The following is a 25,096-nucleotide window of genomic DNA, read 5'->3' as shown; positions in this document are numbered from 1 at the left end:
GGGGAGACCAGACCTCACCCCGACACTGCCCCTACCGTCCCCAGCCTCCCTCCTCTGCGGGGCTCCCTGCTCTTCCGACTGCCACCCTGATGGCTACTTCCTGCCCCACAACCACCCAGCTAGCCCAGGCTTGGTTCCGGCTTTTTCTTCTCAGCCTGCCTGGGATGGCCCAGGGCACGATTCGATTCTTCTATAGCCATAGCCTCGGTCCAGTTCCTTCCTCCTCCCTCCTCCCTCCATTCTTCTCCTTGTCCTTCCCTCCTTCCCTTCCTCCCTCCTCCCTCTTCCCTCCTCCCTCTATCCTTCCCGCCTTTCCTCCCCTCCTTCCTCCCTCCCTCCCTCCCTCCCTCCATCTTTCCTTAGCCAGCAGTTTATTTTGTCAGGTGCTAGGGACCCAAAGACGGAGGAGTTAGCTCTCTCTTCCCTGCCCTTACAGATCTTAGCAGTTGCCAAGAAACCAGCGCTGACCCACGATGTGGATCAGGAACCACAGAGGGGAGCTGGCAGGAAGTCTCTCAAAGGAGGGGCTCCTGTGCCTGCTCTGAGCCTGGGGGTCGCCACAGTGGGCAGGGTCCTGGCAGGGAGGAAGGGGTGCAGTGACCGTGCGTTTGTCTGGGACTCCCCAGGGAGGCACAGCCAAGGGGAGACAGACCTGCTCCCCACACGCACAGCCCTCCCCTCTCTCCATCCTCCCTGAATCTCAGATGCCAGTCCCCAACTCCTGATGACCTGAGGCTTGTCTGTGTCTCTGCCCCCCGCCTCCACCTGTCCCTGCCTCCACCTCCCCCTGCCTCCACCTCCCCCTGCCTCCACCTCCCCCTGCCTCCACCTCCCCCTGCCTCCAGCTCCCTCTGCCTCCACCTGTCCCTGCCTCCACCACCCCCTGCCTCCACCTCCCCCTGCCTCCACCTCTCCCTGCCTCAACCTCCCCCTGCCTCCACCTCCCCCTGCCTCCACCTCCCCCTGCCTCCACCTCCCCCTGCCTCCACCTCTCCCTGCCTCCACCTCTCCCTGCCTCCACCTCTCCTGCCTCCACCTCTCCCTGCCTCCACCTCTCACTGCCTCCACCTCTCACTGCCTCCACCTCTCCTGCCTCCACCTCTCCCTGCCTCCATCTCTCCCTGCCTCCACCTCCCCCTGCCTCCACCTCCGCCTGCCTCCACCTCCCCCTGCCTCCACCTCTCCCTGCCTCCACCTCCCCCTGCCTCCACCTCTCCTGCCTCCACCTCTGGGGAGAGGCACACAGGGAGGGTCTGTTCCTCTGGGTTCCCTACCCACCCAATCCGAACCTGCTTCCCTCTGTCCCCCGACCCCCGCCGCTGGGACTGCTATCCAACTTGGGAGGCGATGGGCTCGCCTTCTCCCATGCTGAAGTCCCCTGAGCTTCATGACCCACCCAGTGCTACATGAGGGCCCCGAGCTCCTGCCTCAACTTCACCCCAGAGTGGTGATGCCATGACTAGGCTATCAGAGTGGGCCGGGGTGACTGCAGCCCAGGCCTGCCATGACTAGGCTGTGAGTGTGGGCCGGGGTGACTGCAGCCCAGGCCTGCTCGCCACACACACCCAGTCCCAAAGGTGCCCACGCCAGCCGGACAGACCCCAACTCTACCAGTGCGGGCCGGGGTGACTGCAGCCCAGGCCTGCCCGCCACACACACCCAGTCCCAAAGGTGCCCACACCAGCCAGACAGACCCCAATTCTACCAGTGCGGGCTGAGGAGACTGCAGCCCAGGCCTGCCCGCCACACACACCCAGTCCCAAAGGTGCCCACGCCAGCCAGACAGACCCCAACTCTACCAGTGTGGGCCAGGGTGACTGCAGTCCAGGCGTGTTCGCCACACACACCCAGTCCCAAAGGTGCCCACGCCAGCCGGACAGACCCCAACTCTACCAGTGCCAGCCATGGTGACTCTGCAGCCCAGGCCTGCCCACCACATACACCCAGTCCCAAAGGTGCCCACACCAGCCAGACAGACCCCAACTCTACCAGTGCGGGCTGGGGTGACTGCAGTCCAGGCCTGCCCGCCACACACACCCAGTCCCAAAGGTGCCCACGCCAGCCGGACAGACCCCAACTCTACCAGTGTGGGCCAGGGTGACTGCAGTCCAGGCCTGCCCACCACACACACCCAGTCCCAAAGGTGTCTACACCAGCCAGACAGACCCCAACTCTACCCAGACACCCAACAGGAGGGGTGCCCACGCACCGGCAGACAGTGTTGACCTCAGGGTATCTATGACCCTGGAAACCTCATGGTGTGGCCTCCACAGAGCCCCAAGCCCTGACCCCCTGCTGAGACTGGACAATGGAGCCTTGTTTCCCCAGCCCCTCTACCCCTGGCTTCCCATTAGTCCTCAGAGGCTGGATCAGGCACTGTCCTCAGAGCAGAGTCCAGAACTGGCTTGATGTCCCGCTGACCAGCCCATCACCTCCCTTGCGCTGGGTGCCCTACCTCTTTTGATGTGCTCCGTGGTCAGCCTTGTGCCGGCAGCACCCTCGTCCCGCTCTGCAGCTGTTTCACATCTCTGCCCCATCTGCTGCAACCGGCCTGGGTCGGAGGTTAGGGCCCCGCCCTGTTCGTGGGTGGCCCTGCCTGCTGCATCCAGGCATGGCTGCGGCTCCACTTGCCCCGTGCCTGCTCTTTCTTCCCCCCTCCTCCTGCTCTGTGTGCTGTGCACATGGCTTTCTGTCCTCCTCCGTGTCACTGACCACAATGCTGCCGGGCCCGTGCCACGAGTGAGGCAACCTGGGGGACCTTTCTGGGGCCCTCATCTGCACCCGGCAATCAGTGTCCTCCGCCACAGTTCACCCTCACAGGGATCTACATGCAGCCTCGCTCGGCGCCTGCTTCCCACAGGAGGGGAACAAGGAGCCCTGACACCCACAGGTCCCACTGACAGCCCGGTTACGCCTCCCGCCTTTGCTGGATGGCCCTCGGGAGCCCTGCGGCTCCTGGGCCAGCTGGTACTGCCCTGGCAGAGCTCTCACCATGCTCACGAGGCAGGTTTTTGGCACGTTCCGGGACACGCGACCAGTCCCTGGCATCGGCTTGAGGCTCTGCCATCCTCTTTCCTTGCCAGCTAGTTGTGCCCAGATGTACCTCACATCCCTGAAGGCTCTGCCCACAGATGCTGCCCAAAGCGCTTCCATCCTCCATGCAACCGGAGGCTTCATACATTATTCAGACGTGGTGCCCACCTGGGCGGGAGCCACAGCCGGCACCCACAGAGAACGGGCAAGCCAGCCTGGCATTCAATCACCTGTCTCACTCTCACAGCACTGGGATCTTCCTACCATAGCACCCAGCCACCAAGCTCTCTGCCTGACGCCGCCACGCCATGTCTGCCTGTGGAGCTCTGGGGTGCCCGGCCTGGCCACCAGCCCCTCCCCGAAGCTTTCATGGGTGACCAGCCCCTCCCAGACTCATCATCCCTGGGGTGCAGGGGAGACGTCGCAGCACAGAAAAGAGTCTGCCCCTGGGCTGGCCCTCCTTCCCCAGGAGACTTCCTGGTGTGTGTCCCCTGGTACTGTGGACGCCCCCTGCCAACTCCCAGGACAGGGGTAAGCTTTGGAGGCTCCCTGAGCCTCAGCTTTCCTATCTGCAAAATGGGGTATGAAGGACCAGCTTCAGTGGGCCGTGGGAGACTCACATGGCCTTGGGAAGTCCTAGTGGCTGAGGTCAAGTGGACCTGCCCTGGTCCTCTGCGCCTGAGGTCCAGACATCCCCATTTAAAGAGGCACAGCGAGCACCAGGGCAGCCAGCACCTCCGTCCTCACAACAGTTGCCAGGGCCGCAGTCCCAGCATCCCCATTACAGGCGCGCACATGGAGGCTCGGAGGTGCGCATCTCATGCGGGGGTCCTAGGGAGCTGATGATGTGGCTGGGGCTCCAACCCCTCAACCCCCAAGAACTGGGTGTGGGGAAGACCAGGCAGGGACAGAGGCCGGAAGAGGTGCTGCCCCTGAATGTGAGTGGAGGGCAGGGTCCTGACCCAGGAGGTCCAAGTCCGGGCGCAGAAATTCATTCCTCAGTCCCAGGGAAAGCCAGCCCTCCCCCGTGCCCCGTCCTCTGTTGGGCGCTCCATTTTCCTCGCCCGTCCTCTCCTTGGCAATCTCGCCAGCCCTCGCCTGGCCTCACCGCGTTCCTTCAGCATCCATTTCTCGATTCTCTGGTTTTCCTCCCACCTCCCGTCTTTGCAGCACCAAGGAGCTGCGTGAGACAGTGGCTCTGCAGCCTCCTGCCCCAGGCACCTGCTAGGTGGGGCCCATGTGGGAGAGACCCCTCCTTTCACGCCTGGGGTCGGCTGCACAGGGCAGTGCCCGGGACCCTCACGCAGCTTCCATTCGCAACTCAGCCCCTCCCTCTGCCCTTCCCCTCCTGCCGCCACCCTGCACCCACTTCTGCTCCCCTCTCCCTCCTTCAAGGCAGCCCCTGCTCTTGCCCTCTCTTTCCACATTTTTCCCTCCCTTTCTCTCATGTCTTTCTCACGCCTTCGCTCTTTCTTTCTTTTCTTTGTTCACTTCTCCCCAGGTAGGGCTTGTTCTCGTTGAGAGACCCTCAGAGCCCCAGGCACAGTGTTGCCCCCTTCCAGCATCCCTGGCCAGGCCTGGTGCCCAATCTCACCTCCACAAGCACCACCTCGGCTCTCACCAAGACCTCCCTAGTCCGTCACGGGCAGTAGCCAACCCTCACGGCCACGGGTCTCAGCCCACTTGGAGCCTGGGGCTGGGGTTAGAGACCCTCACCCTTCTCTCCGATGGTCCCCACCCCATCCAGGGGGCACCCAAGGGCTTCTCTCCTACAAGCTCCCACCTGCAGCGGCTCGTGTCTGCCCTCCAGAGACCTCTGTGGTCAACCCCAGGCTACCAACCTCTGTGGAGCCGCTCTGAGCCGGATGCTCAGTCCCTGGGGCCATGCTCCCTCCGGGCTCAGGGTGCCTCCCCTTTACGGCTCCAGCAGGGGCATCTGGGGGTCGAGTGCCCAGGGCACCCTGGCTGCCGCTTGCTGGCCGCTCTGCCCAGCTCTGGTTTGCCGGCTGGGACTGAAGCCTGAACCGCAGTCCTCTGGGCTCCGGCCCTGACACCCTGCCCAGGGGGCTGGGCCACTCGGTCCCTGCACCCCTGTTGCTGGCTTGGCTGGGCTTCTGGGCAGGACGGGCTCTGTCCAAAGACGGACTTCCAGCCCTGCCAGGGCGGGGGCTACCCCACCCTCAGGATCTCGGGCCTGGATGGGCCCAAGGCAGCCACGCCCTTTTGGACACTGTGGTTGGAGGCCTGGCTTCCCCCAGCCCCCTCAGGGCCAGCCCAGCAGGCTGCCAGCCCATTCCTGCCCCACTGGCCACATCAGGAGCCCCAGAGGTCCCTGGACCAGGCTACTCAGGGCGGGTCCCTGCCTGAGGGCCTTAGAGGCCTGGGGAGAGCCAAGCATGGGGTGGCTGCCACATCTGTGGGCAGATGTGTGCCGGAGATGAGGGACTGGAGGGGCTCACACCACCCAAAGAGCCATGGCTGAGGTGGGCACAGGGCTCTGGGGACCTCAGTGGTTGATAAGGATGTCTGCCAGGCTGATCCCCAGCCCCCCTCTTCACTCCGGGCCAGGCTACAAGGCACTCACAGCCGGCCTGCTGCCCTCTCCCAAGCCAGGACCCCACAGGTGGCAGGACCAGGCCAGTGGCTGAGTCTGGGTGACCTCTGGAGTTAAGTGGGCTGAGGTCCTCTTTAGGTCCCCTGACCATCCCTAACACTGGCCTTGCCCGAGCTGGCCCTGGGAGAGCTCCGAGTTGCCCAGGGGCAGGGAGGAGGCACAGGGCAGACTCTCAGGTGCCTGGAAGGGCAGACTTGGCAGGGAGGCATTGGGGGGAGGTCAGCCCAGGGCCCGACCCTGCCAGCCAGAAGCCGCATGCTGGCAGAGGCTGGGAACAGCCAGACCTGGAGAAAATGGTATTGTGCGGCTACATGCAGAGCCCCTGGGCTCACACCAGGTGTAGACAAGGAGAATCGCTGGGGCAGGGGTGGGGGACAACGGGGCAGGGGAGGATGGGGCGGGGGGACACGTTTTCCCACTGGCCCAGAGCACCATTTTTAATGAACGTAAACTGCATTGAATTTGCTCTCTGGCGGCTGCTGGCACCTAGCATGGCCCTTCAGGGCTCATCACTGAGGACACAGCACCCTGACTGCAATGCCTCTCCCAGCCCTGCAACCGGCATGGCGGGACACCCAGGGGATCCCCGTTGAAGGGGTGGGGTGATGTGGGTGGAGGAGGGACCTGCGGACCTGGGCTTACCATGCCCTGCTGAGTGGCCTTGGGCAAGTCTCTTCACCCACAGCTTCTCTGGGCCTGGCTCGCTCCTTTATCCAACAGGGAGTGGGTAGGGGGCAGCCTGCCGGGCCTGGAGGGCTGAGACTGGGGAAGTTTGAGCTGTTGGAGACTGCAGAGAAGTGATCATGGCAGTGGTGGTGAGTGCAGCACTGTCCTGGGTGGTAGTGTGTGTATGTGCATGTGCGTGTGCATGTGTGTGCGTGTATGCTTGCGAGTGTGCGTGTGGTGGGTGGGTGCGGTGCAGTGGTCTCTGGGTCTGTGTCCTGGAGGGGGTGTGTGTTAGTGCACATGTGTGAGCCTTGCTTCATGTAGCTCACCATGATTGTCCCCCATAGCTGGACAAGGGACTCTTGCTGCCCTCTGCCTGGCCCCCGTCAGGGCGAGTTCCCAGGGAGTTCAAAGGGACGGGTCCTTATGCCACCATCCCACTGCCTGACCACCTCTAATGAGGTCCCCTCCCCGCTGTGTCCTCCCCAGGTCCACAGGGACTGGCCCGGAGCCTGGGCCCATGCGGCGTCAGTGCACCCCGAGTGCTGCTTGCTCACCTGGGGCTGCAGTTTGTGCTGGGCCTGCTGGACGGGTGCTCATGGCCAAGCCCCTGGTGACAAGGGGGTGAGCCCCTGCACAGACAGGCAGGGACTCTGCTGCTCCCCCGGGGGCTGCGCTTCCTTCTCTTGGGCCCATTTGTTAAGTAGCACTGGTGAGTCTGGGGGGTCGACCCCAGGCACTCCTCAAATCCCAGGCCACAGAGCTCCTGAGGGACAGCAGCGTTCCCTGGGGAAACATAATCCCCGTTGGGCAGGGAGGGGAGGCCCGACCAGCAGAGCCTGGAAGCCCAAGAGGAGGAGGCTCATGGGGGGGCAGGGGTGGGGGGAGGCTGGGATGAGGTGTGCCCAGCCAGGGGCCCACTGCAGATCCTGGTGCTGGTCCTGAACTGGGATGGCAGCCGGAGACCCTGTAGGTGAGGGCCGGATCAGAACTATCTCTCTGCATCTGCAGGGACTCAATAAGTGGGAGCTGGGGAGGAGGGGTGAGCTGGGCTGCCCTCAACTCCTCAGACCCTGCTGAGCCCACCCCCATGGGCATCCCTGGCTCTCTGCTCTCTCAGAGTCTCAGCATGGAGTGCCTGGCCTGGGTGGGCAGTGGCAGGCTGACCGATGCCAGCTCTGCCTCCCAGGAGCTTGAGGTCCGGCCAGCATGCTCTATGCCATCAAAGGGAGTCAGAGCAGGGCAGCCCTCCAGGTTAGGAAGAAGCAAGGCAGCCTTCAAGGAGGTGGTGGTGTTTCAACTTGGCTAAAAACCTGAAAGGGCTGAGGAGGAGGAAGGGCACTACAGGTGGCTGAGTGGCTGAAGATGCAGAGGGGTATCTCTGACTGCCCAGGCTGGGTCCTGAGGAGCCCTGGGCCCTCCAAACTCTGCTCTCCTGCTTGACCCCATGAGGGGTCACACCACTACTTTACAGAGGAAGAAACAGGCGGGGAGAGGGCACCACACTGGCCCAATGCCTGCAGGTAGACAAGGCCCAGGTACCCTCCCTGGCCCTGAGGAGCCTCCCACTCAGGGTTGGTGTGATGCGGCCAAGGCGGGTGAGCTCAGCCCAAAGTCGTTTCATGATCTGTGAAGTGAGGGTGACAGGAGCGTACCCAGGGTCCGAAGGACCCCACGGGAGGCTCCAGAGGCCACTCAGAGGATGGGCCCTTCATCCTGGGGGCTCAGAGTTGAGCAGAAGCCCTGGGGCTCGGGGAGAGGTGCGAGCGAGCGACAGTGCAACCGGCAGTGCAGGTGGGACAGGGGAGGAGGATGCGTGGGTGGCTGCCAGGAGCTGGGAGGAGGAGAGGCCTCAAGCAGCCTCCACACTCACACGTGGACACGCGGCCAGCCTGGCACCTTCTCCCTGCCCACTCTTGGGGCAGTGGAGCCCACTGAAGCTGGGGGAGGCCCAGTGGCCCCATGCCCGGGGGCCTGGCCCAGTGCATGTGGCAGCCCAGCACTAGCATCCTACTCTGCCCTGCCCTCCATGCCCAGCCGGGGCAGGAGGGACCTACCTCAAGAGGGTATCCAGGCCCTGTCTGCTAGAGTTCCTCCTCAGCTCAGGACTGCCCATGCTGCAGCCTCTGCTCAGGCGGCGACCTGGCCTGACCCCAGCCCCAGGGATACAGCAGCATCTTCGAAGGCTCCTGTCCTGCTGGTCCTCCTCTCTGCTGCCCTCCTCCCGCACCCCTGCCCCTTATGCCTGGCTCTCCTTGGCTTTCCTGCCTCTCCCTGCCCCTCTCGCTCCTGCGCTTCCTTGGCGCTCTGCCCTGGCCCTCGGTCTCTCACTGGCTCTCACCCCTCCCCTGTCCCTTCTCTCTGTCTTGTGGTCTGCTCGTCCCTGTGACCCTCTGCCTGTGTGTCTTGGCCCCTCTGGCCCCTGGCACAGGAGTCTGCGGGCCGGCTCCCTGTGGGCAGACTGGTCCCTGTGTCCCCATCCCTGCGGGTCTCCCTGACTGTGGGTCTCCCGTTCCCCTTTCTTACTTCAGGACGCCCAGCAGCTGCTTCCCTTTTGTTTCCCCCAGCCCCCTTCTCCTCCCGCCTCCATCTCTTCCACCTCCACCTCCTCCTCCCGAGAAGAGTAAAAATGTCAGAGCGAAAACCCTCCCAGCCCAGCAGCGTGGGGCTCAGCCAGATCTCTGTGGCCCGCTGATGGGCAGCGTGGCTGCCTCCTTCCCTCCCTCCCTCCCTTCCTCTTTCCTTTCCTCCCTCCGCCTCTCCCCTCCGGCCACCTTGGCAGCCGCTGCCCACCTCTCGGTCTCCCCTAGCCCTCCGTGGTGCCCCTGCCCAGGCACTGGGGCCTATTCTGCCCATCGTCGCCTCCCACCTCAGAGTGCCTTATGCCCTCTGCCAGGCCCTGCCCGGGCCCTCCTCTGTTCTTCTTCTTCGTCGGCCATTCTGGTCCAGCCCCCGCTCAACCTGCCACCTCCCTCACCATCACCGCAGGCCTGGACCCTTCGCTGGTTCCTCTTTGTCCCGTCCCCTCCTTCCCCGTCTCGCACTCAGCCCCTCTCTCCTCTCTCCTTTCCCTCTGGTGTCTCTGTCCCTATCTGTGTCTCCCTCCCTCCTTCCCTCCCCCCTCCCTTCCCCTCCCCTCCCTTCCTCTCCCCTCCTCCCCTCTCCCCCGCTCCTGGTTCTCCACTTTCCCTTTGTTCATTCCCGGCCTCTGCTCTCGTTGTCACCTCTGGAGAAGGCTTGGCACCCCAGGAACCCTCTCTGGTCCCCAAATGGGGAGGCCGCTGCCTTTCCTGGTGCCCCCCTAACCGACCAGACTGCAGAGATGCCCCGAGAAGCAGAGATGCCACCAACGTGGCGTCTTCGGTTTGGTATTGGGACACCATGGTCCCAAGAGGTGGCCAGTGGGCACAAAGTCGCCCTGGTGCCCTCGCCAGCCAGGCCCCCCTTGTCCCCGTCCTCTGGCCCTGGCCCAGGGAGGAGCAGCCCAGCCCTCTGTTCCTCTGGTTGGGCTTGGCTACTGTGACTCACTGGAGAACATTCGGGGCTAGTGGCCGGGCGAGGGGAGGGACGGGTGGCCCGGAGAGGGGAGGGTCAGGACTCGTGTTCAGGGCTCACCGAGGGTCAGCTCCACGACGGCAGTCTCACATCCGGTGGCTTGCCCAGCTTGCTGACACTCAGAACCACCACTGTACCCATGTCCCGGATGGAGAAACCAAGGTCCAGCCAGCAGCACTGGCCTCCAAGGTCACAGAGCCAGGGCCTGGCACAGCCAGAACCAGAGCCGGGTCTGCCGGCCGCTGGCCACCGGGTTACTGTCCTGGGCCACCATCTGTGCATGCACAGCCACCCGCCCATGCCACTCCCCATCCCCACATCCACGGAGAACAGCCCCCTCTTGTTTCCCCAGCTATCATGACTCTGGCCGGGCCAGGCAGTTGGAGCTGCGTAGCACCTTGGGAACACTGAGGGAAGCAAGGGTGAGGCTGTGAACAGATTCACTGCGAGCGAGTGAATCACCGCTGAGGGCAGCGCGCCCGGGGGTGGCGGCGACAATCGGAAAATTCCACATGGGTCCATAGCTCGGGCTGTGGTGACTCAGGTGGTGGGTTAGCCCATGGAGACTGCGGGGGTCAGGAAGTCCGTCCCCACTCCCTACGCACGCACCAGGATGGGTCTCGGCCAGTCCTGGAGAGAGGAGCCCACAGCATCTCCCCTCTCCCGGCACAACCCAGGAGGAGCAGGGAATGGACACTAGAGACCACGGTGTTGACCCCACATACCCACAGCGTCCACAGAGCTGCAGAGGCCACAGGATTCTGGAGTAAGCAGGAGGGATGGTGGCCAGGGTTGGACCTCAGGTTGGACAAACATTTAGTGAGATCACCCAGGGGAGGGGAGGTCACCCAGGGGAGGCAAGATCACCCAGGGGAGGCCAGATTACCTTGGGGAGGTGAGGTCACCTAGGGAAGGAGAGATCACCCAGGGGAGGTGAGATCACCCAGGGGAGGCAAGATTACCTAGGGGAGGAAAGGTCACCCTGGGAAGGTGAGATCACCTGGGAGAGGTGAGATCACGCAGGGGAAGGGAGGTCACCAAGAGAAGTCTATATCACCAAGGAAGGCAAGATTACCTAGGGGAGGGGAGGTCACCCAGGGGAGGTGAGATCACTCAGGGGAGGTGAGATCACCCAGGGAAAGTTAAATCACTCAGGGGAGGTGGGATTACCAGGGGTAGGTGAGACCACACAGAGAAAGTGAGATCACTCAGGGAGGCCAGATCACCCAGGTGAAGTGAGATTACCTGGGGTGGGGGCACAGTGAGCTTGTGCTTCATTTGTACCTCAACCTGCCTGTTTCCTCCTTGCCTCCTGTTTTGACTTCTGGAGGGAGTCCCAGCCACAGAGAGCCAGGAATGAAATGTGGCCAAGGCGTATTTTAGTTCAAAAGAAGGAAGAATATTCCCACAGGGAAAAGAGCTACCTTGGAATGGCAGGACTTCCCTGTCACTAGGGAATGATCATCTGTCAGAAATGCTGATAGATGCAAAGTGACAAGAACAGATATTTATATGTAGTGGCCAAGACTCAAGGTTTTACAACTAGGGCATGTCTTGTGAGGGACAATATGGGAGAGTATTTGATGTCAACTCCACTGTTATGTGTGTGCTCATCCATCCACCCACTCATTCATCCATCTCTCTGTCCGTCTCTCCATTCATCTATCAGTTAATCCATCCATTTTACCCATCCACCCACCCATCTATTCATCCATCCATTTATCCACTCATCCATCCATCCGTCCATCCATCCACCCATCCATTCACCCATCCATCCACTCATCAATCCATCCATCTATCCATCCATCCATCCATTCACTCATCCATCTATCCACTATCCATCCATCCATTTACCCATCCATCCAGCCAGCCATCAATCCATCCATCCATCCATCCATCCATCCATCCATCCATCCATCCATCCATTCACTCATCCATCTAGCCACCTATCCATCCATCCATTTATCCATCCATCCATCCATTCACTCATCCATCTAGCCACCTATCCATCCATCCATTTATCCATCCATCCATCCATCCGTCCATCCATCCATCCATCCATTCACTCATCCATCTATCCACCTAGCCATCCATTCATTTACCCATCCATTCATCTGTCCATCCAACCACTCATCTATCTACCCATTATTCATCCATCCATCCATTCACCCATCCATTCACCCATCCATCCTTCTGTATGAATGCCTGTCTTTTCATGTATCATTTATCAATCATCAATTTCCAATGTATCTATTCATCCAATTATCTATATAAACATATATAAACATATAAACATAATATATCCTTCTATTTAACCCATTCAGGCATCCATCCATATAACCATGTCCACCCCTCTCTATACATCTATTTATTGAACAAGTATCTGCATCCATCGATCCTTCCATTCATTTACCTAAATGTCTTAGTACATAGAAAACACTTCACAGATGCATTCAGTAAGCCATCCATTTAGCCATCCATCCATTTATCTAAATGTCTAAATATGTAGAAAACACTTAGAAGCATTTAGCAAGCCATCTATCCATTTGGAACTTAACCACTCATTACATGCTAATTACTGTTATCTACATGTTCACTCATCCATTTGTATGTCCGTTTGTCCAGCCAGCCAAACAGTGAGCTATTTATCCTTCTTTAATGTATCTTTCTATATCCAAATGTTCTTCTTTTCTTATTTTCATTTATCTGTCCAAATATTCTATTTACCCATACCATCCATACATCCATTCATACATCTTTCTGACTATCCATCCATATGCCCATCTATCTTCTCACCTAGCGAATCCCATTTCCAATTATACACACACGTGTGTTTACCCTTCTGTACACATGTGTGCCCATCAGTTTGTCTATTAAGTCATCTAAATGATTTAACACTTACAACAGTTACTGGAACATAGTCTGCCCATAATCAATGTTACTTATTATTTTCCACCCACCTATTCACTCAACCAACCAAACATCTATCCATTAATTTCTCCATTTACAAATTTGTATATGAGTCCATCTATCCATATATTTATCCATCCATCTATCCATCCATCTGTCCGTCCGTCCGTCCATCCATCCATCCATCCATCCATCCATCCATCCATCCATCTATCTCTCCATCCTTCCATATATTTATTCAATAAATTGTACTGAACTCAGACACTTTGAAGGTGCTGGGAATTCAGCACTAACAAAGTCCCTACTCTCAGTGAGGATCATGTTTCATTTGGAACAAACACATAAATAAATAAATAAAGGTCAGATGATGGAAAATATGACAGAAAATATAAATCAAGGTAAAGGCATATGGAGTTCTGGGGGGATTGATATTTTATGTATGATAGCCTCATGGAAATAAGTAATTATTTCCTTGGATTTTTATATATGAAAGCCTCATGGAAAGAAGTAATTCTTTTCTTATTTAAAAAGAGATGAGAGAAATGGGAGGACGTGTTCCAGGAAGACAGTGCAAAATTACTGATTTAGTAGTGTCTGCTCACACATCTGTCTTTCTAATCATTCACCTAGCACGGATTCAGTTGTCTATTGATTCATTATCTATCCATTTATCTTTCTACTCATCTCTTGTTATATCCGCCCATATATCCATCTATTCTATTCATCTATCTATTACCCATATCCATCCATATGTCTACCTCTCCTGACATCCTTCTATTAATCTTTCCAATCATTTATATGTCCATATTCCAGCCATCCACTCATCCACCCATCCGTACTTCCATTTCATGTGTCCTTCCATCAATACATTCATTCACCCATCTATACACCCATTCGTCCATCATCCATTCATCCATAAATCCACTCATCTTTTGTTTTGGCATATCTGCTCACTTAGCTATTGGGCTGATGATCAGCCAGGATACACAGGTACAACACAGTTCAATGTATGAATATAATCAACACCCATTCTCATAGATTAATATTTGTACCACATGCTTTGTTAAATATTCTAAATATCACATCTGCATTTATCTATCCACCCATCCATTCGTCCTTTCCTCCAAACATCCATATATACATATGTTCTTCTGTCCATCAATCTATTTTTGTTCATCTGCTCATTTGTTCATCCATTAATCAATTACTAAATAATTATTTTTATTTATACATGAGTTATATTCTATTTATACATGAGTCCATCCACCCATTCATCCATCCACCCCCATCCATCTGCCCATCCATTCATTCACCTGTCCATCTATCCATGCACCTATCCATCCACTCATCCCTCCATCCATCCACTCATCCATCCATCCATCCATCCATCCATCATTCAATTATCCATCCATCCATCATTCAATTATCCATCCATCCATCCATCCATCCATCCATTTGTTCCTACTTCCTATCACTCTTCATTCATCTTTCCATGCATTCATACTGTTCTCCATAATTGATTCTTTTCTAATCTTTATTTTTCCTTTCTTACGTGACTAAGACATGGTTCATAAGCTCATGGCCCAAGAATAAAGCAGACCACCATGGCCCAGGAGGCTGAGCACCTTGATAGAGCCTAAGCAGGGGCTACAGGGGTAGGGATCTGTCTTCTTATTGACACATTCTCATCATTCCTGACACATACCTGCAAATATGTGTTCACAGAGCAGCATCCCAGTGCAAGGTGTTTTGAACAAGCCGATGGGGACAGGGGAAGACAGGGTGGTGGCCTCAGTGGCTCCCAAGTGATCCCTGGTAGATAAATGTCTCTGATTTAAAAAGGAGGCAGCCTCCAAATGCTTGGAGCAGGCATCTGTTCAGTGTGGCCCTCTGTCCAAGCAAGCACTGCTGACAGCAGGAGAATGGGCCAGAGCCATGGGTAGGGTCCAGGGTGGTGGGTGGTGGGTGGTGGGTGCTGGGAGCTGGGCGCTGGGGGCTAGGTGGTGAATGTTGGGTGCTGGGTGGTGGTGATGAAGCTCAGATGTTGGTTGGGACTGAGTCTAGGAGAAAGGCTAAAGGATTGTTTCTAGATTCATCTGGAATGAATTGGCCAGATCCTTCCATCCCAAGTCCCATTGCTTTTCTGAGGACAGGCACCCTGGAGAAGGGGAGGAGTCAGCTTTGCCTCAGAAACCAAACTGTCAAAAGTATAATTTCCACCCAGGAAGGAGGAGCAGAGGCACCTCTGAGATGAGGGGGACGTGCTCTTCTCTGGAGCAGAAAGGAGCAATAGGTGAGGTCCCACCTGCCAGGGGTAGAGCAGGGCAGTGACCCATGTGCAACTTTGAACCCTCATCTGCAGCCCATGGGCAGCTGGAGATCGGGGTCTCTGGGAAGGGCACTGGGTATAGAACCCACCCCCTGCCCCAGTGGACAGGGCCTCCTGGACACCTCAGCCACTCTCCCCAAGCGTGCGGTGTGTGTAGAGGTCCCTGCATCTGCACCCCTGCTCCCGGGGAATCTAGGAACCCAGGAGGGATGCTAGAACCCTTCATGCTGTTGAATGCCCTGCACAGAGCGGCCCTGCTCTAGGCTTCACGGTCAGGGGCCAGAGTGCCTGCCCCCTCCTGCCGGGGGATACAGGTGACTCAAAGGCCCTCCCTGCCACAAACTCCCTTCCCTGACAGAGCACAAGCAGCTTGGAGGCAGTTAGCAGACGGAGTCTGGATAGGACTTGCCTGGCCCCAAAAAAGGGCCAGGGGCTTTCCTCCCTCCACCCCTGCTCAACATCTCTCTCCTCCCTTATCTGCCTGTGTCTGGCACTGGCGGGGCTGTGCTGGGTGTACACGGCTAGGAGGCCTGACTTTCTCAACCCCCTAATCTCCTATCAACCCCACCCCCATACAGCCCCTCGAACCTCTTTCCAGGTCCCTAGATGTTGGGGACGGGGTGGGGGCTGGGCTGGCTGGAGACAGTCTAACCCTGGGGAAGGCACCCTGCTGAGCTGCCCCCTGGCCGAGCCCCTCCAACCCGCTCGCCTCCCTCTCTTCTAAGTATCAATACATCCTCGTCCACAGCCAGGGCCTGGTTCTGTCTGCCTCGGCGCATGCGGAAAGCCCTCTCCGATTGCCTTGTGGTCCTGGGTTGCCATCTCCCAGAAGGTCTTTAGTGGCCCCCCAAAAGATGCTGAGGGCTGGGATTTGGGCGGGGCTGGGCTAGAGGGAAGTGGAGGACCTTGTTGGTGCAGCAGCGCCCAGTCCCAGTTCTGCTTTTCCGGGAGGTCCCTTTGGTTGCATGCTGAGCTTTGGACATGAGCAGTGCTCGGGCACTCTCGGGAGCCTTTGAGTCCAGTGGCTGGTGTGTGGTGTGGGGTCAGAGAGTCCCCGGGAAGGGCAGCCCAGTCCTGCTCCCTGCTGGTGCCCACGGGTCTTGTGGGCCCTCAGCACCCGAACCCCACGGGGGCAAGGACTCTGGCCCCTCCCCAGGCAGGGAGCAGCCTTTGGACAATGCACTTGGCCCCGGTGAGCCTCGGTTTCCATCTGTGAAATGGGAAGCTCCAGGGACCTGCCTCACAGCTCTGGGGGATGAAACAAGAGGCTTGGTTTAAAAAGCTTGGCAAAAGTGGGGCGCGGTGGCTCATGCTTGTAATCCCAGGACTTTGGGAGGCTGAGGCGGGTGGATCACCTGAGGTCAGGAGTTCGAGACCAGCCTGGCCAACATGGTGAAACCCTTGTCTCTACTAAAAATACAAAAATTAGCGGGGGGCAGTGGCAGGTGCCTGTCATCCCAGCTACTCGGGAAACTGAGGTGGGAGAATTGCTTGAACCTGTGAGGCGGAGTTTCCAGTGAGCCGAGATCGTGCCACTGCACTCCAGCCTGGGCAACAGAGCGAGACTCTGTCTCAAATAAATAAATAAATATATGAATAAATAAATAACTTGGCAAAGACTGGCATGGAGCGAGTGTTTGGTCTGAGTAGCTACATTCTGAGTGTGCAGATGGGGAAACTGAGGCCTCAGAGGGGTAGGGCTTACTCACCCAGAAAGCACTTCTAGGCCTATAGCAGCTCATGCAAGACCAGCCCTGGGGCCTTGCAGCCCATCCCCCTCCTTCTCCCCCAGCAGTGGGATCTCAGGGGCTGGGACTGCAAGGCAGAGCTCACACCCCCACCCCTCACCAGCCTGAGGACTCAGGCGGGAGACCACTTGGCTGTTTCCACTGCCGACACCCTCCTCTTCTCTAGGGCTCACCCATCCGTCTGGCACCTTCTCAGGGAACTGAGCAGGCTGGCCTGTAGGGTAGTGGAGGGGAGGCCCACCATCCTGCCACCCCAAGGTGCCACCTGCCAGGGCCTGTCCCAGCTGGACCACCTGGCCCCCAGACCCTCCTGGCACTGCCTTTCTGTGGCTACAGGATTGTTTTAGGAGACACAAGGCAACCAGGAAGGGGGCGGGGGAAGGAAGGATTCTGGCTTCTAGAATCAGCGGGGGTGGGGCCTGTGATGCTCCCATTTGTGCAAACAGCCCAGCTGGGTGTCAGCGGACAGCAGCGCCTGCCAGCCCAAGAGGAAGAAGACATCCTTCTGCGTCCCTGGGAAACTTCCAGGTGCCTGAGACCCCTTGCCCAGGGCAGGAGGAAGGGGACCTCCCCAGGGATCCCGGGTCCAGACATCAGGTCTTGACCACAGGAAGGTGTAGGGAGGGAGCCCCAGGGCTTAGACCTCAATCCCAACCTCCCTCAGCAGCCCCTGTGGGGCCAGGGCTGGGGCTGAGGTGGCTTCCCCGACTGTCCCCAGCTCTGCCCTCTTTCCTGAGCAGCCATGGGCACTGCTGGGGGCTCTCAGGGCCGCCTACCCCAGCTTGGAGCATTGTGCATCCTCCGGGTGGTGCCCGGCCCTTACTCGGAGGGAAGGTGGGCGGGAGGGCTGCCCAAGGGCCTGACTGCCTGGGGGGCTCCATCCAGTGGGCTCCTGCTGCTCAGATGAAGGCTTCCCAGGGGCTGCCTGGGGCCTCCAGGTGAGTTCAGCCCCGTCCTCCTGCAGAATCTAGAGCTCTGAGGCTCTCCAGGGACAGAGTCCAGAAGGGTCCCTGCCAGAGAGGCCCCTCAGGTCATCCCTCCCCTTCCCAACTCAGCTCAGCACATGGAGAAGCGAGGGAGGCTCTGATGGGCCAGGTGGGGCTGCAGGACTGGAGCTGTCCATGGCAGGTCCTGCCAGAGCCCCGGGCAGCAGCCTCCCACTGCGGGCTGGGCAAGCCTTTGAAGGTCTGCAGAGGGGCAGGGTGATTGGGTGATGCTAGCAGGGGCACGTGCCAGGGCTCTGACACCTTCCAAAACTGGGAAGAGCTGGGAAAGCCGGTGGGATGGGAAGTGAGTTCAGCCAGGCCAGGAGGGCCTGGCCTGGCCACCCAGAGCCATGGTCTTTGCCTGTAGCTGGTGAATGGTTCTTTGCGTGGGAGACACGGCCTGGTCATGCATGCGGAACAGACTGGGGGCAGGGTCTTCCTGGTAGGGGCCTGGGTTGCACAGGGGCAGACTGAGAGAGCCACCAGGGTGTCTGTGGGATGGCATGCGGGCAGGCAGACTTGCCTTCTAGGTGTGGGCATGGGATGGGAGCCCCAGGGCAGCTGGGCCAAGGACAGGCACTGCAGCCACATACGAAGTGTGACCCCAGGGAGGGTGCACCCCTGCAGAGTTGGGTTCCAACATTTGGATATGTCGAACCCAAGGTCTGAGAGGGTGTCCTGACCCTCCCTAGCTGTGGGCCGGGACTGCCCCGTCCTCATCGCCTCAAGGCCCCCAAGGCTGGGTAGTTTCTCAGGGTTGGGAGTCTTGCTCTTGGGGACTATGGAGGGCAGGCGTCCCCCTAGCGTCACCAGGGAGTCCCCCCAGAGCCACAAGGGAGCTCTGTGAAATCCTCGTCCCTGCCCCCAAGGGACAAGGACAAGCTAGTGACTGTCAGCTGGACAACCGGGCGAGACAGGAGTGCCCCCGAGTGGAGGAACCGCAGTCCAGCCTGGCTGGCAGCCGAAGTGGAGCCCGGATCCCGCCCAGGGTCAGGGGACCTGCTCTGGCCTGAGGCCCGGTGGGAGAGGACAGTCCTGTCCTGGGGGCATCTGAAAGGCCACATCATGGAGGGGTGGTTCTGAGGAATTTGGCCCCATCCCAGGCAGTCTGAGGGGAGGGGCCACATCATGGGACAGTCTGAGGGGCTGGACCCACTTGTCCGGCTGGAGGGGCTTGGCCTGCCCAGGGCCTCGTGTGGGGGGCATGTCCTGAGACCGTCACAGCCTGGCGTCCCTGGTGCCCTGTGAGACGCGTGGGGGGATGTCTCATCTGCTTTTCTCCAGCCTCAGCCGAACCCGCCCAGCCTGGGCCTTCCTGGGGACTCCCACGGGGGGCCTCCCAGGCCACACATCCCTGTCTGGGTGCAGGGGGACTTCTGTCCCATCCTAGACAGGAAACTCCCCGGTTCCCTTAATCACCTTTTGAAATGAGAACCCTACCCCGCACGGGCTCTCAGTTTCATTCTGAAAGGTCAGGTTTGGCTCCCCACCCCATGCAATTTGGAGGGGCCGGGGATGTCCAAGGAGGGAGTCCAGGCTCTGCAGAGCCCAGGAGAACCATCGTTCTCCAGCTGGAGCTCCTGACAGCCCCGGCACAGGTGCAGCCTTGGCCTCCTGGGATCTGCACCAAGATGCCCCAGGATCATCTGTGCCTTGGCCATGGCCGCCCAACCCCCCACCCTGCCTGGCCCCGGGGATCAAGGCATATGAGACAGCTGGGAGGGGGTGGCCAAGGATGAGGCCAAGGAGGAAGGCGGGGGTGCCCTAGCCCAGAGGCTCAAGTCCTGCCCTTCTATGGGCATGAGGTGACCAGGAGCAGCACCTCGTCCAGGGCTGGGGGCGGAGCTGACAGGAGGGGCCGTTTTGGAGCCGACACAGCTGTTGTGCGCCCAGCAGCCTGTCTCCCTGTGCACGGCCTGGGCAGGGCATCCTCCCACTTCTCCCTGGGGACAGGCACGGACATCCCGACCCAGCCCCCAGCCAGCCGTGGCCTCTGCTTAGCCTCCACTCCACTCACGGCACGCAGCGTCCCTTCAGCAGCCCCCACACCTGTGCCCCAGTGGGATTTGGCAGCAAGAAGTCCGAGATGCAGACCCTTCACACACACCAGGCCCACGGCAATGTGACAGCCACCAAGGACACAGACACAGGACAGTGACTGCAACTGCCAACACAGCACAGGAGCTGGGGCCAGGACCCACTTTGCATGAAGGCAGGGAGGCGGTCCTGCACCGCCCTGGGTCGATTAGACAGGGACCCTCTGCCGTCAGCACCCAGGCAGAGCCTGGTAGCAGCCCTGGCTGCAGTTTTGGGGTGTGTGAGCGTCACCCTGGGCCTCCTCTCAGGTTCATCCTGTGTGACTCCGGGCGTCACGCCCTTTCTGTGACCTGGGCCCCAGCACCTTCCCTTCCGCACACCAGGCCACAGCCCCCGCTGGCCTGCTCCTAGGCTGGCCTCTATCCCCAGCACGGGCCATCCCCTGACCATTAGCATGTTGCCCCTCTGCCCCTCAAAGCCCTGCCTGTCCCCGCACCCCACGCCCTGAGCCCTCCCATCTCTGCTGGGACCTGCACCGGGGGCAAGTCAGATTCCCCTGGCGAGGCTTAGCTGCGATGCCTGGATGCCTGCTGGCCGGCAGCTCCCCCCTGCCACGGAGCCCAGTTACCAGGCCCCTAGCCCTCTCCACCCGCCCCAGCACAGGGCTGGATGTCCATTGGTACCACAGAGTACAGCTGCCCGCTAGGAGGCCTTTGGCTGTGGGGTTTCTCTGCCCAGCTCTGGCCTTGGTAGTCCCACACACAACCTCTGCCATGCCCCCTCATGTCCCCATCCCAACCAACACACGGTGGCCGGCACCCAGCACAGGCACCTGTCAGAATCCTGGGCCTTGTCCTTTACAGCAAGTCAGAGGCAGCTTTGGGTGTCCTGCCTTGAGGCCTGCTGGACCCCAAGCTTGGCAGCCTCCAGACCCTCAAGGCAGGATAACCCCTCTCAGATAGTCCTGTGGGCAGGAGGCTGGGCCCAGGCCAGTGCCACCCCTCCCAGAGCAGCTGCTCCCCAGCCCCCACCTCGCTTCTTCCCAAGCTAACAGGGCCCACAGTCCCCAGCTCCTCCCCAGCAGTCCAGGCCACGTCTTGGGGTCTCCCCGCTTCAGGCATCCACCATGGGCTTAGGATCCCACGCGCCTCCCCTAGTGAGTTCAGGGCACAGAGGCAGGCAGAAGAGGCCTCCACCCTTGTTATGAGACGGGGGTCCCGGCAAGACTTCCTGACACCTGTCTGTGGGTCCCCAGCTTCCCCATTGGACATCCACATTCTCTCATCGAGGAGCCCAGATTCCCCATCAGGCACCCCCGTTCTCCACCATCCATGCAGCTCAAGGACTATGCACCCGTGGACACGGCACAGGGCGCTGGGTGTCGCCACAGACCCTTACCCCAGCAACTCTTCCCGCTCCTCAGCGCCTGGGTCACTCGAAGCCTCTGCCATCGGCCTGTAGTCTGGACCCCACAGGGTGCTGGCAGATTCCTGGAGTGGGTGTACGTGCTGTGGCTTTCAGGGCTTTCTGGGGCGGCCTCGGAGCCCCCACCCCCCGCCGGGTTTCACTTCCCCCTTCCGGCGGCAGGTTGAGGTTTGGAACCTATCTTGGCTTGGGTCAGGGTGGTGTTGTTTTTTAATCTGTTGCTACAAGAGGAGAGGAAGAAAAAAAAAAAACAAAAAACCAAACCACCTCTCAGGAAGCGTTAAGCAAGTTACAGGGGCCTGGGGGACGGAGACGGGGTGCAAGGGCCCAGATGGCCTCAGGCAGCTCGTCAAGGCTGGGAGGGCGCGGGGCATGCTGCCCCTGGTCCCCGCTAGTAGCTCTGGCCGCCAGGTTCAGCTGTGAGTGGCTGGTTCTCCTGCAGCATCAGGGACAAGCACGTCTGTGATCCCATAAGCACCATGTGAGCGTTGTAGCCTCTTTGGGTGAAATCTCCCCAGAGGCTGGCTCTCCTACAGGCTCTCATGGAACTTGGTGGAACCTTTTCTCAAAGCCTGGGGTCATTGCCTTGAGCACCCCAAATGGCTGTGGGTTCCAGGGGGCTTTAGGGGCTGTGCCCGGGATGCCCCTGCATCCTACCCGTCAGGTGCTTTGCTCTGTCTTGGGCTCCCTGGCTGATGCCGAGCCGTTGGGCAGCTGCCTCGTCCACCCCCTGCCCCTGCTCTCCATGCTCTGGGCGCTGGAGTTGACCACCGAGTGGTTCGTGTCCCCAGGCTCTAATGGGGGTGCCTCAGGGACCCTCCCGAGAGGCACAGGCAGGGCCGAGGGGAGGGATGGAGGCTGTTTCCAGCCCTCACTGCCCTCAGCTTCTGGGAGTGGCCACACAGCGGCTCCAGGGTCAGGAGGAGGCATGACTGTGGGGGCCAGACCCCAAAAGCTGAGGCAGGGGAGGACTTAAGCTGGGCCGAAGTGGGGCAGCCCCGGAGGAGGTAAAGGCTTCCCTGTTGGAAACCTCAGCCCAGGAGAAGGGGAGAAGGGAGCCCTGGCCAGCGGCTGGGCCTGAGAAATCCAACCAGCAAGGATTTGCAGGGGTTCCCGAGGCAAAGAGGGGCTGGAGAGAGGCCAGGGGTCGGGAAGGCCCAGGGCGGAGAGTGTTGGCCCATCAGGCTGGGGCCGAACCAGGAGCCGCCTCCATGGGAGGCAGCGAGTCCCCCACCCACCAAACACCGCAAAGACCGGCAGAGGCTTACTCAGAGCCTCACGAGTGGAGGCACCAGAGGGATCCGTGGCCCAGATGATGGGCAGGGCTAGAACCAGGCCAGGCCCAGCGCTGTGGAGATGAATAGGTCATGCTTGTATCTTCCCCGTGCCTCCTCCCTGGGGGTCCCTAAGGGCCCCCAAGCCCCCCTTGCAGAGCAGCACATGTCACGGCCCTGCAGTTCTCACTCTGCAGCCTCCCTCCTGAGGCCATCCTGAAACGGCTCCCCTCGGGGCGGTAAGGTCTCGCCTCCAGGTTGCAGCCATCCTGCTCACCCACCCGTCCAGACGCCGTGTCAGCAGGTGCAATGCCCATGTCCATCTGCCCTTGTGTTCCCTCCCCTGGCCTGCAGAAGGGCAGCCCCAAACTCTTCGCTGGGAGCTTCAGGAACCTTGCCAGGAAGAGAACAGGCAGATGGAGACTGGGGTCCACCCCATCCCGCCCTCTACTGCCCGAAGGCTGGACAGGCTGCCTCACTTTTGGAGCTAGAGCAAAATAAGAATGCAGGACCCTGTGGTTCAAAATTAAGAATTTTGACCGGGCGTGGTGGCTCACGCCTGTAATCCCAGCACTTTGGGAGCCCGAGGCAGGTGGATCACTTGAGGTCAGGAGTTTGACACCAGCCTGGCCAACATGGTGAAATCCCGTCTCTACTAAAAATACAAAAATTAGCCAGGCGTGGTGGCACACGCCTGTAATCCCAGCTACTCGGGAAGCTGAGGTAGGAGAATTGCTTGAACCTGGGAGGCGGAGTTTGCAGTGAGCCAAGATCGTGCCACTGCCCTTCAGCCTGGGCGACAGATCTAGACTCCACCTGAAACAAAACAAAACAAAAACAAAAACAAAAAAACCTTAAGAATTTCAAGAGGGAGACACAAAGCACAAAACCACGCTCAGCCCCAGGTCTACAAAGCCACGTGGCCAGAGCGGGAGGCCCATAGACCCTGGAGCTGAAGGTTGGGGTGATGATCGGCCTGCCCCGGGGCTTGGAGAGTGTGCCCTCCTCCCCTCTGCCTACCCAACCCTGTTGGGGCTGAATCATGCCCCCCACAACGTTCATATGGTGAAGTTCTAACCCTACCCCAGCCCAGTCCCTCGGAGCATGACCGTGTTTGGAAGCAGAGTGGCTGCAGGTGTCATTAGCTGGATGAGGTCATGGTGGAGGAGGGTGGCCACTCATCCAGTGTGACTGGTTTCCTTACAAAAAGAGGAAATGTGGGCCGGGCGCAGCGTCTCACGCCTGTAATCCCAGCACTTTGGGAGGCCGAGGCGGGCAGATCACGAGGTCAGGAGACAAGACCATCCTGGCTAACACAGTGAAATCCCATCTCTACTAAAAATACCAAAAAAAAAAAACAAAAAAAAAAAAATTAGCCGGGTGTGGTGGTGGGCACCTGTAATCCCAGCTACTCAGGAGGCTGAGACAGGAGAATGGCACGAACCTGGGAGGCGGAAGTTACAGTGAGCCGAGATCGTGCCACTGCACTTTAGCCTGGGCGACAGAGCGAGACTCCGTTTCACAAAAAGAGGAAATGTGGACATGGACACCCATGGTGGGGAACTCCCCATGAGAAGACAGCAGAGATGAGGGTGAGGCATCCACAGGACAGTCACACCAAGGGGCACCGGGACCCCCAGCAGTGGGAGAGGCCTCGGGAGAACCAGCCCTGTCCACCCCAGGATCTCGGACTTCCAGAATGCGGGAGCTTGACATCACGGCAGCGGCAGGGCAGCAGGACAGTCGCTCTGGTGGTGCGTCCCGCAAGCAGGCCACAGTGTGGGGGAACCCTGCCCTGTTCTCCGGGAACCCAGGCTGAGGAATAGGCCACACTCCAGGATGCTCACGGTGCTCTGGGAGGCCTTCTCAGCAGATGTGCGCCCTCACCTCCCGAATCACAGAGGGCAGGGAAGCCAGGGTGCGGGGTGTCCTCCTGTGGCCGTCCAGCCCTCTCTCCTGCCCACATCACCATCGTGGAGAAGGCAGACTCTTGCTCTCTCACTCAGCTCCTCCTCCCCAGACGCTATCTTGTGGCCCATCCACCTTCCTCCCCATCCCCCGAGCCTCTCCTCCGTACACCCTCCACGTTGATGTGCAAATCACTCAACATTTTAACAAAGAAACAAAAGTAAAAACCATCCCAGAGCGTGCCCAGTCCATGTGGTCCACCCCCTTCTCACTTCTTCCCTCCCTGGCCAAGCCCCTGCCTCCAGCCCTTCCCTCCACTCAGCCTGGACTGGCAGGCATGGGCAAGGGGGGAGGTGTCCCGAGCAGGGGCCCAGCCACCCCTCAGGCAGTCCGGGCATATTTATGTGTGTGTGTGTGTTTGTGTGTGTGTGTGACAGGGTCTTGCTCTGTTGCCCAGACTGACGTGCAGTGGTGCAACCAAGGCTCACTGCAGCCTCTACCTCCTTGGCTCAAGTGATCCTCCCGCCTCAGCTTCCCAAGTAACTGGGATCACAGGTACATACCACCATGCCCAGCTAATTAAAAAAATTTTTGTGTGTACAGACGGGGTC

The 25,096-nt window shown here is 59.3% G+C and overlaps 2 protein-coding genes across 8 annotated transcripts in view; one reads left to right on the top strand and one right to left on the bottom strand.

Annotated features, from left to right (window-relative positions):
• LSP1 (lymphocyte specific protein 1) overlaps positions 1–21,512 on the bottom strand; it is a 39,247-nt gene extending 17,735 nt beyond the window's left edge. Inside the window, exon 1 of one of the 7 annotated variants that reach the window (XM_050757916.1) lies at positions 21,277–21,512. In XM_050757916.1, coding sequence (XP_050613873.1) covers positions 21,277–21,329 — 53 coding nt within the window. In that variant the 5' untranslated portion in view covers positions 21,330–21,512. Of the gene's footprint in view, positions 1–2,455; positions 2,522–3,653; positions 3,810–4,141; positions 4,310–8,370; positions 8,683–21,276 lie in introns of those variants that run through there. The other 6 variants (XM_050757921.1, XM_050757915.1, XM_050757920.1 and 3 more) reach the window with 6 other exon arrangements.
• The window catches only part of CTSD (cathepsin D), a 261,837-nt gene that overhangs the window by 141,000 nt on the left and 95,741 nt on the right, over positions 1–25,096 (top strand). The window lies entirely within an intron of this gene.

This window comes from Macaca thibetana, chromosome 14 (genome assembly GCF_024542745.1).
Source record: "Macaca thibetana thibetana isolate TM-01 chromosome 14, ASM2454274v1, whole genome shotgun sequence".
Taxonomy (NCBI): Eukaryota; Metazoa; Chordata; class Mammalia; order Primates; family Cercopithecidae; genus Macaca; species Macaca thibetana.
The sequence above is the reverse complement of the archived record's forward strand: the minus strand, read 5'-3'. Positions and strand labels throughout refer to the sequence as shown.